This window comes from Lepus europaeus, chromosome 4, assembly GCF_033115175.1.
Source record: "Lepus europaeus isolate LE1 chromosome 4, mLepTim1.pri, whole genome shotgun sequence".
NCBI classification, from domain to species: domain Eukaryota; kingdom Metazoa; phylum Chordata; class Mammalia; order Lagomorpha; family Leporidae; genus Lepus; species Lepus europaeus.
Window position 1 is genome coordinate 69,322,089 of NC_084830.1, and position 11,622 is coordinate 69,333,710.

Sequence of the window (11,622 nt, forward strand, 5' to 3'; positions counted from 1 at the left end):
CTAACAAAGTTGGACTCAAACTTCCAGCCCCCTCTATCTAGCTCTGGAGGTCATGTTGATAAAAGGGCACCCAAAGTCTTCCATCCTAAGTTCTCTTATTATGGAGGCCCACTTTGAATCAACCATAAGTAACAAAAAGATACAATTTTCAATGGAGAAGTTCCAAGAATTCAGAGACCACTTCCCAGAAACCATGAAAAAGGCCAAATTCTTTATATACAGCAACACCCATAGTTTTCTTTGGAATTTCAATAGAATTACCCAGAAAAAGAATAAAAGATCAGTGCCTGATAACATCTCAGTGTAGCAGTTTTTTCTTGATCATTATGATTGTGTGTGTGTGTGTGTGCACGCGCATGCATTTTAATGTATTGCACTTTTTTGCCTATGATATTGCCAGGGCGTGGAGATGGAGAAAGAGACAGAATGAGCTCCCATTCACTGATTCCCAGGCACCTGAAGCCGGCAATTCAGTCCAGGTCTTCCACATACATAGGTGGCAGGAACACAACTCCTTGAACTACCTCCCAGAGTCCTCACCAGCAGGAAGCTGGAGTCAGAAATAGAAGCCAGGCATCAAACTCAGGCACTTCAATTGGGGCATGGGCATCTTAGCTAGCACGCTAAATGCCTGTCCAGGATCTGTTACTGTTGTCCTTTTCCTCAAAACCCCAATCAGTTTTAAATAGTTATATGTTATGTTTCTGATTTAAATAGCCTTTCTCCAGAAATTCCAACTGATCAAGCTAACACAGCATTGTGGTACACTTTACTTAGTTTGTAGAAGTTGGTGTTTTTGTTTGTTAAAACAGTAAGCTCTTACATAACAAGGAGGAGGAGTCCTTGAACTTTTTTTGGTGAGGCAGAGACAGAAAACTTGCATCCCTTGGTTCTTCCTAAATGCCTACAACAGAAGGGCCCTGCCATGCTGAAACTGGTAGCCAGGAACCCAGGTCTGGTCTCCCACATGGGTGACAGGGACCCAAGCACTTGAGCCATCACTTGCTGCCTCTGGTGAGGGTGTGCATTAGCAGGAAGCTGGAACCAAGAGTGGAGTCATAATTCAAAATAGGCATGCTAAATAATATGGGATGCAGGCATCTTAACTGCTAAGCTAAATGCCTGCCCCCACAAGTCCTTTAATACCAAGGACATATGAGGGGTCTTGAAAAAGTTCGTGAGGGAGTCCCGGTGCTGTGGCACAGTGGGTTAAAACCCTAGCCTGCAGTGCTGGCATCCCATTTGGGTGCCGATTCAAGTCCCAGCTGCTCTTCTTCCGATCCAGCTCTCTACTATGGCCTGGGAAAGCAGTAGAAGATGGCCCAAGTGTTTGGGCCCCTGCACCCGCATGGGAGACTTGGAAGAAGCTCCTGGCTCCTAACTTCAGATCAGCTCAGATCTGGCCATTGCAGTCATTTGGGGAGTGAACCAGCAGAATGGAAGACCTCTCTCTCTGGCTCTACCTCTCTCTGTAACTCTTTCAAATAAATAAAATAATTCTTAAAAAAAAAAAAAAAAGTTCATGACGGGCACTGGAGTTGTGACACAGTGGGTTTAACTGCTGCTTGCAACACTAGCATCTCATTGGAACAATGGTTCAAGTCCCAGCTGCTCTGCTTCTGATCCAGTTTTCTGCTAATGTACCTGGCAAGGAAGCAGCAAATGGCCCAGGTACTTACATGGGAGACCAGGGTGGGCTTCAGTGTACCTGGTTTTGACCTGGCCCAGTCCTGGTTGTTGTGGATGTTTTGGGTGTGAACTAGCAGATCTAGCTATCTGTCTATGTCATTCTGCCTTTCAAATAAATTTAGAAAAATAAAAAATTCATGAGAAATGCAGATTTTTACAAAAATTAAGGATTTCAGAAGTTTTTTACACCACGGTAAATCTTATACTTCATTTTTAAAGATGTATTTATTTATTTGAAAGGCAGAGTGACTGAGAGAGGTAGAGATCTTCCATCTGCTGGTTCACTCTACAGATGGCTGCAACATCCTGGGCTGGGCCAGGCTAGGCCAAAGCAAGGTGTGTTGGCAAGAAACTGGATTGTAAAATAGGGGAAGACTTGATCCCAGGCACTCTGATATGTGATGTCGTTATCCCAAGCAGCGCCTTATCCCTGTGTCACAACGCCTGTCCCTCCACAAACTCTTTGAGACCACCCCCCATATTAAATAACAATGGGTGAAAACTTGCCTGTTGCAACATTAATCTTATAATGGTACTATTATATTTTCAGGAAACTACTAAAGTTTCTGTGGAAGCAAAGTAGAATTTCATAAGAACATAATGGGTAAGTTATATAAAGGTAATTTTGTGTTTTGATGAGTACAATTTGGTTTTTCTTCTCAATTAAAGATCAGCCTTCAAAGGCAGTAAATGCAAGTAAGTATGGTCAGAGTAGACCAAAATTAGTTTATGTCCACAGGTTATGTTTACTATATGTTTCTGAAAAAGAATTTAATAAAAATATTGTGCCAAATCTAGGTCGTAATTCTAATAATTATACCTTAAGGTATTTGAAATATTCCCAGCAAACAAATATAAATGGTTTAGTTTGCAAAAAATAAAAATTGCTACAAATCCATATGTTTGAATTGCTTAGTCTATTTGACATCTTCATGAGTCCCCAACTTTTTATTATGAAAACTTCCAGAAAAACATACTGTCATAACTTTTACCTGATTGTTAACATTCTGCCACATTGTCTTTCCATGTGTAATTTATGTGCATGCGCACACACAGTTCTTGCATCGCTGAAGATTTAATCACACAAATGACACACTTTACACTTAAATATTTCAGCATACGTGCATCTCCTAATATAGTTCATGTTCAGAATTTCCCAGTTTTAATAGATTTCATTTGTTTTGACCCTGAATCCAACCAAGGAGTATTTATTATGTAAACTTAGCTCTTTAGTCTCCTTTAAGCAGTTACCTGCTTATTTGGAAGTAGGAAGGAAGTTCTTTCATGATTTCTGCTTTAACATTTGTGCATTTTATTTGAAAGGTAGAATGGCAGAGGAAAAGGGCAAGAGAGATTTTCCCTCTGCTGGCTGATTTCCCAAAATGCTCATAACAACCAGGAGTAGGCCATGCCAGAGCCAGGTGCCCAGAACTCTAGCCAGGTTTTCCACATGGATGGCAGGAGCACAGGTACTTCAGCCAGCATCTGCAGCCTCACAGGCACATTATTTAGCAGGAAGCGGGATCAGAAGCACAGTGCAGCCAGACCTGGAACAGGCACACTGATACAGGATGAGGGAATCCCAAGTAGCAACAGACACTTGCCATATGACTTTTTTTTTCTATAAGAGACCAGGCCAGTTATTTTAAAAATTATCTCTAACCTTCAGTTTAAATATAGCTTGTTTTTTTCTTCATGATATGATTGAGATTAAATATTTTTGGTAGCCATGGATGGTTCTGATGTTTGTTAATCTTTTAGGAATTTCTGAATCAGTTATTAACAAATGAGTAAATAGATGTTTTTGGCTTAACAGCACTGAAGCTTAATCTTTCTCTTCTCCTTTGCAGAGAAGAGAAAGTTCCTTAAGTTTTAGAATAATTCTTTAAAAAAAAAAAAAGATTTATTTATTTTATTTGAAAGTCAGAGTTAACCAGAGAGAGAGAGAGAGGTCTTCTATCCGCTGGTTCACTTCCTAGTTGGCCACAATGGCCAGAGCTGCACTGATCTGGAGCCAGGAGCTTCTTCCAGGTCTCCCACATGGGTGCAGGGGCCCAAGGACTTGGGCCATCCTCTATGCTTTCCCAGGCCATAGTAGCTAGATGGGAAGTGGAGCAGCCAGGTCTTGAACCAGCGCTCACATGGGATGCTGGCACTGCAGGAGGCGTCTTAACCCGCTATGCCACAGTGCCGGCCCCAAAGAATAATTCTTTTTTTTTTTTTTTTAAGATTTATTTATTTATTTGACAGAGTTACAGACAGTGAGAGGGAGAGACAGAGAGAAAGGTCTTCTTCCATTGGTTCACTCCCCAGATGGCCGCAACAGCTGGAGCTGTGCCAATCTGAACCCAGGTGCTTCTTCCTGGTCTCTCATGAGGGTGCAGGGGCCCAAGGACTTGGGATATCTTCTACTGCTTTCCCAGGCCATAGCAGAGAGCTGGATTGGAAGAGGGGCAGCTGGAACTAGAACCGGCGCCCATATGGGATGCTGGCACCGCAGGCAGAGGATTAACCTACTGCGCCATGGAGACGGCCCCAAGAATAATTCTTAAGATAATTTCTTTCCTATGTTAATGACCATAAAAGTTAAAATTCTGTTATGGTAACAAAAACATCGAAGTATGTATGTGAGAAAAAAAATCACAAGGAGATAACACAAAAATATAACCCTTCCCCTTCCCCCCACAAAAAACAATTTGTGTGGCACTGACTTCTGTGGCTAAAGGCAGCACTGTGGCCTTGGGTAGTAGGAGGAGCATCCGTAGAGTCTTGTCTCCTCACTCCTGCTTTGAATTTTTAAACACCCATGCATGTTTTGTCTGTATTTATTACTTCAGTCATCCACTAATTTCATTTGGGCAATAAATAGTCATTTGGGTTAAGAGTAAAATGATAAGTAAAAAAAGCCTTAAATTGCAGAATTCAGAGCTTGTCAAAAGAAGTTGAACTAAGCTGGCATATAAACATCCATTCATAAATGCATTGTGTTTCTAAAAGTATTTCAGATATGATTATACAACTTAAACATTTTGATTCAGTTTTTTGGTTGGTTGGTTGGTTGGTTGGTTTATTGTTAAGATTTTATTTGAGAGGTAGAGTTACAGAGAGAGAGAGGGAGAGACAGAGAGAAAGGTCTGGGACCAGTGCTGTGGCCCAGTAGGCTAAGCCTCTGCCTGCAGTGCCAGCATTCCATTTAGGCACTGGTTCTAGTCCTGGCTGCTTCTCTTCTGATCCAGCTCTCTGCTATGGCCTGGGAAAGCACTAGAAGATGGCCCAAGTGCTTGGGCCCCTGCCCCCATATGGGAGACCCAGAAAAAGCTCCTGGCTCCTGGTTTTGGATCGGCCCAGCTCTGGCCACTTCAGCCATTTGGGAAGTAAACCAGTAGATGGAAGACCTTTTTCCCTGTCTCTCCCTCTCTCTGACTATAACTCTACCTCTTGTAAAGTCTTTAAAAAGAGAGAGAGAGAGAAAGGTCTTTCAGCCACTTACTGGTTCACTTCCCAAATGGCCATAATGGCCAGGCTGGCCCAGACCAGGCAAAGGCTTAACCTGCTACGCCACAGTGCCAGCTCCCAGTCTTCATATTTAAATGTGACGCCATTTTGATCACAAAAAGTTGTTAATATCTTATTGTAAAATAAAGGTCAATTTTCATCTAAAGTAGCATTTTTGTTTCCAGAGATTATACTGACTTTGGAAAATGTTTAGCGAATAATAATGAAATGATTTTAAGACTTTAAAGATTTGGTGACTGTTACCCTCCAGGATTGTTTCTGGTCTTTGAGGTTCTCAAACAATACCCTTGGTGAACCTGTTTAATACATAGTAAGATTCAGCTCATTTCACTACTTACTTTTAGATGGAGAGGAGAAAACGTATGGTGGCTGTGAAGGCCCTGATGCCATGTATGTCAAGTTGATATCTTCTGATGGTCATGAATTTATTGTAAAAAGAGAACATGCACTAACATCAGGAACAATTAAAGCCATGTTGAGTGGCCCAGGTGAGTGTAGGTGTTTTTTTTTTCCCCACATATCTTTTAATGTTTGATCAATGTGTTTTTAAGTTGAATTAAATGACACATTACATTTAAAGAGAGTAACTCTTTTAATATTGCATGAGTATGGGTATCTTACATTGGAAAAAATTGGTTCCTGCCATTTTGTTTTCAGTTATTTACCCTATAAATAAGTTTGTTGTTTTGCCATTTATTCACTAATTTGAAAGAGCGCCATGGCTTAACAGGCTAATCCTCCACCTTGCGGCGCCAGCACACCGGGTTCTAGTCCCGGTTGGGGCGCCGGATTTTATCCCGGTTGCCCCTCTTCCAGGCCAGCTCTCTGCTATGGCCCGGGAAGGCAGTGGAGGATGGCCCAAGTCCTTGGGCCCTGCACCTGCATGGGAGACCAGGAGAAGCGCCTGGCTCCTGGCTTCGGATCAGCACGACACCAGCCGCAGCGGCCATTGGAGGGTGAACCAACAGCAAAGGAAGACCTTCCTCTCTGTCTCTCTCTCTCTCACTATCCACTCTGCCTGTCAAAAAAAAAAAAAAAGAGAGAGAGAGAGATCATCTGTCTGCTGGTTCATTCCCCAAATGGCTGCAACAGCCAGGGCTGGGCCAGGCTGAAGGCAGGAGCTAGGAACTCTATCTGGTACTCCTAATGGGTAGCAGGAACTCTAGTACTTGAGCTATCCACTGTCTTCCTAGGTATGTTAGCAGGAAGCTGGATGGGAAGCAGAATAGCCAGGACTTAAACTGGCACTCTGATATGGGATGTGATATCCCTAGCAGCATCTTGATCTACTATGCCAGAATGCCACCCTACCCTCTAAGTTTTGATAAGACTGAATTGTTTATTTTGTAATAGCAAGGCTTGTTTGCCTCCATCATTTCCCATGGTTAACTTCTTAACTTCAGACTGATTGGTATTCTTAACTTGATATGAAGTTACCACCTGCCAAAATCTATTCTTAACTTTTTTTTTTATAAAGTAGATTTCACATAATATAGAATTAACTACTAAAGTATACAGTCCTCACCTCTATTAGTTGCAAAACATTTTTATCACCTCAGCAAGAAACCCTGTGCCCATTAAGCTGTCACTACTCATTCTCAACCCCCAGCACCTAGCAGACATCAGTGTATGTTTTTAGTTCTCTTGGGTATATACTTACGAGTAGAATATCATTCTATAGTAATTCAGTGTTTAACCTTTGAGAGGACCCAACAGCTGCTTCCACAGCAGCTAAATCATTTTACATTCCTGTGAACAGTACTAGAGTTCTAGTTTTTATTACACCTTCTGGCCAGTGTTTGCTATTATCTGTCTTGTTTGCTTATAGCTATCCTAGTGGATGTCAAAGCAGATTGGTGTTTTCCAGAGGCCTGGGGGGTAGAGTAGGAAAAATGGGAAATAATTGCTTCATGGGTACAGAATTTTATTTCAGGGTGATGAAAATGTTTTATGAGTAGGTATAGGGGTGGTTGTACAATTTTGTGAATATATTAAGTGCTACTGAATGGTACACTTTAAAGTGGTTAATTTTATGTTATAATAATTTCATCTCCACAAAAACTACTCATGTTTGTTATGAAAGGCTTAATAAGTACCTCTTAGTAATATTTCATACATTCAAGTATATTCAAGAATGTGAATTTTAGTTATTGGCAAACCAAAATTTACCTCTTTGTGAATTGTTTGCTGAATTCTATTCTCCTTCTTTATCCCTGCCTCACCCTCACCTAATGGATAGTTATTAGAAAACCTCTAAAATGGCCGGCGCCATGGCTCAACAGGCTAATCCTCCGCCTTGTGGCGCCGGCACACCGGGTTCTAGTCCCGGTTGGGGCGCCGGATTCTATCCCGGTTGCCCCTCTTCCAGGCCAGCTCTCTGCTATGACCCGGGAAGGCAGTGGAGGATGGCCCAAGTCCTTGGGCCCTGCACCTGCATGGGAGACCAGGAGAAGCACTGGCTCCTGGCTTCGGATCAGCGCGGCGCGCCAGCCGCAGCGCACTGGCCGTGGCGGCCATTGGAGGGTGAACCAACAGCAAAGGAAGACCTTCCTCTCTGTCTCTCTCTCTCACTGTCCACTCTGCCTGTCAAAAAAAAAGAAAACCTCCAAAATACTACTTTCTTAGTCTGTTTAGGTGTGTAATGTCTTTGTGCTAGTTCCCAACTGCTAAAAATGTATTTTGGGGGTTGGCGCTGTGGTGTAGGAGGTTAAGCTGCCACCTGCAGTGCCAGCATCCCATGTGGGTGCCAGTTCAAGATTGGCTATTCCACTTCCAATCCAGCTCCCTACTGATGCACCTGGGAAAGCATCAGAAGATGGCACATGTTCTTGAGCCTCTTCTACCCATGTGAGAGACCTAAAAGAAGCTCCTGGCTCCTGGCTTCAGTCTGGCCCAGCCCCAGCCAATGCAGTGGTTTGGCAAGTGAACCAGTGGATAGAAGATCTCTGTCTCTCCTCTCCCTCCCTATAACTCTGCCTTTCAAATAAATAAATCTTTAAAGGGAAAAAAGCATTTTGTCTCTATGAGGAAAGGGTAAATAATACAACCTTTCTGAACTATAGGCATTTTGAGGAATGATTGGAGAAAATTGTTTACGTAGCGTTACCAAGCAAAGGGAAATGTCTTTTCAAAAAGAATATCCAGGGGCCAGCACAGAGGCATAGCAGGTAAAGCGACCACCTGCAGTGTCAGCATCCCATATGAGTGCCAGTTTGACTCCCGGCTGCTCTCTGCTCTCTGCTATGGCCTGGGAAGGCAGTGGGAGATGGCCCAATTCTTGGGCTCCTGCAGTCATGTGGGAGACCCGAAAGAAGCTCCAGGCTCCTGGCTTTGGATTGGCACAGCTCCAGCTGCTGTGGTCCTCTGGGGAGTGAACCAGCAGATGGAAGATCTCGTGCACTCTCTCTCTCTGCCTCTGCTTCTGCCTCTCTATAACCCTGCATTTCAAATAAATAAATAAATAAATAAATAAGTCTTTAAAAAAAAAACTATCCACAGGTTCATTCCTCAAAGGCCTGCAGTGGCCAGGGCCAAAGCCAGGAGTTAGGAACACCATTGAGGTCCCCCATGTAAGTGGCAGGCCCAATCACGTGGGCCATCACTGCTGCTTCCCAAGATTTGCATTAGCAAAAAGCTGGATTTAGGAATCAGATCCAGGAATTGAACTCAGGCACTCCAGTGGAGGACAGACATCTTAATTAACATCTTAACCACTACGCCAAACACTCCCACACCCCAACTCTGCTTTTACGTGGCAATTCAAAATTGTACAGAACTCCTTTGGTCCATAAAGACTTGGTTCCCTGAACTAAATCTTATTTAAAAATTATTTACCTTTTCTACCTGTATACCCTTCCACAATCATGCCACCCAGATATTAAGGGAAAGCTACACAGGGAGAGAATTGGAATTTTTTTTTAAGATTTATTTTATTTATTTGAAAGAGTTACATAGAAAGGTAGAGACAGAGAAAGATCTTCTGTCCACTTATTCACTCCCCAAATGACCTGCAGCTGAGCTGATCCGAAGCCAGGAGCTAGGAGTTTCTTCTGAGTCTCCCATGTGGGTGCAGGGGCCCAAGGACTTGGGCCATCCTTTGCTGCTTTCCCAGGTGCATTAGTAGTGAATTTGATCAGAAATGGAGCAGCCGGGACTAGAACCAGAGTCCACATGGGATGCTGGCACTGCAGACCAGGGCTTTAACCAGCTGCTCCACAGCACTGGTCCTGAGAATTGTAATTTCAAAATTCAGTCATGATGAATCAATCTGAAATGCTACTTCTGTTTTTTTTGTTTTTTTTTTTTTTTATGTTGTTTATGCTAAAAAATCAGAGTTAAATGGGGTGGGCATTTTCACAGCAGTTAAGATGCCACTTTGTATAATTGTTTGCCATATTGGAGTATTTGAGTTTAAGTCCTGTCTCTGCTCCCAGCTCCAGCTTCCTGCTAAGTGTATCCTGGCAGCAAGTGATGACTCAGCTTGGGTTCCTGCCACCCATAAGGTAGACCTAGATTGAGTTCTGGGCATCTGGATTTGGCCTGGCCTAGTCCCAGCTGTTATAGGCATTGAGGGAGTGAACCAGCAGAGGGAAGATCTCTCCCTCTGTGTATGTCTGCCTTTCAAATAAAATAAATGAATTGAAATTTTTGAAAAAGAAATCTGATTTAGATAGTGTTTGATGCTAAATAGAGGGTTTATTTTTTTAAAACTAAAGCTACTTTTTTTTTTTTTTTTTGAAGATTTATTTGTTTATTTGAGAGGAAGAATCAGAGATAGAGGGAGAGAGTTCTTCCATCTGCTAGTTCATTCCCCAAATGGCTACAACAGCCGGAGCTGAGCCCATCCAGACAGGAGCCAGGCACTTCTAGGTCTCCCACATGGATGCAAAGGCCCAAGCACTTGGGCTGTCTTCCATGGCTTTCCCAGGCCGTTAGCAGGGAGAATCAGAAGTGAAACAGCCTGAACTCGAACCTGTGCCCATATGGGATTCTGGCACCACAGGCAGAGTCTTAACCTGCAATGCCACACCCCCGGCCCTCCCACTTTTTTTTTTTTTTTTAACATTTATTAGTTTGATAGTGCTGCCATAACAAAGTACCATAGGCTGAATGGCTTAAACAGGAGTTTATTTTCTCACAGTTGTGAAGCGTAGAAGTTGAAGATTAAGGTGTTTGCAGGGCTTTTTTCTTCTTAAGACCTTCTTGCCTTGTAGATGACCATCTTTTCCCCTTGTCTTCAGATGATCTTCACTCTGCTTGTCTGGGTCCCAGTCTCTTCTTATAAGAACACTCATCACATTGAGTTGCCAACCTATTGATTTCATTTTAGCCTATACTTCATTAAAGACCTTATCTCCAAATAAAGTTAGAATCTAAGATACTAGGAGTAAAGCTTTCAACATGTGAATTTGGTGGGAAGACATACTTCAGCTCATAACATACACAAACTTTTTGTTTTCCAGGTCAGTTTGCTGAAAACGAAACCAATGAGGTCAATTTTAGAGAGATCCCTTCACATGTGCTATCAAAAGTATGCATGTATTTTACCTACAAGGTTCGCTACACTAACAGCTCCACCGAGATTCCCGAATTCCCAATTGCACCTGAAATCGCACTGGAACTGCTGATGGCTGCGAACTTCCTAGATTGTTAAATAAAATAAATTATAATAAACTGTTAACTTTTTCAGTATTTAATACCTGTAGTTCAGTTAGTAATTTTTTCATATATAGCATGTTGCCTGTATGCAATTGAACTATGAAGTTCATTGCAAAGCAGATTATCTTCTGTTCTTTTGCATAGCAATCAGAATTGAAATTTGTTTGCTACATCAACAAATTAAGGACATTTTCACAAAAAGAAATAAACAGATATGCCAATTCATAGATGGTTTTACCTTATCCTTTGGATGTGACTTTTAAAATTAGAGCAATGATCATATAGTTAATGCTGAACTTTAGGCATAAATGAACATGCAGGTAAAATAATGGGGCTAAGTATTTTTATGTTTTTAGTGTTTTTTTAAAAACCTATTCTGATCTTACAGCCTCCAGTAGCATTACTAGGGTTATGCAAATAACGCATTATAAAAATGTAACATAAACTTAGCCGAAACATTGATTTTTATAACTCATATAAGAGTTGAAATTTCTTATGTGTCTTTTGATAAACTGCAGTATTGTTTAAGTGTACTTTTGTCTCTTTGTTTATTGCTACAATTTGAGAACTTTATTTAAAAGCAATTTGGGGAGGTTACTAGGAATAGTAACTATGCAACTGTAGCTAGATGGTTAACAAGTAAACTACATGACTTAGAGTTCTTGTGCATTGCGCATTTTGGGAAATCTAAAGTACTGTACTTTCATTGATTATAAATCTTCCTTTGCAGTTATTTTTATTCTTCTTTCGTAATCCCTT

At 41.8% G+C, this 11,622-nt stretch overlaps 1 protein-coding gene across 4 annotated transcripts in view; it reads left to right on the forward strand.

Moving 5' to 3' along the window:
- Positions 1-11,396, forward strand: part of ELOC (elongin C) — a 32,768-nt gene extending 21,372 nt beyond the window's left edge. For all 4 annotated transcript variants that reach the window (XM_062188345.1, XM_062188343.1, XM_062188344.1 and 1 more), the window contains exons 2-4: positions 2,240-2,293; positions 5,550-5,693; positions 10,668-11,396. In XM_062188345.1, the coding sequence (XP_062044329.1) occupies positions 2,290-2,293; positions 5,550-5,693; positions 10,668-10,858 (339 nt within the window). In that variant the 5' untranslated portion in view covers positions 2,240-2,289 and the 3' untranslated portion in view covers positions 10,859-11,396. The remainder of the gene's footprint in view (positions 1-2,239; positions 2,294-5,549; positions 5,694-10,667) is intronic.
- Positions 11,397-11,622: the final 226 nt, after the last annotated feature.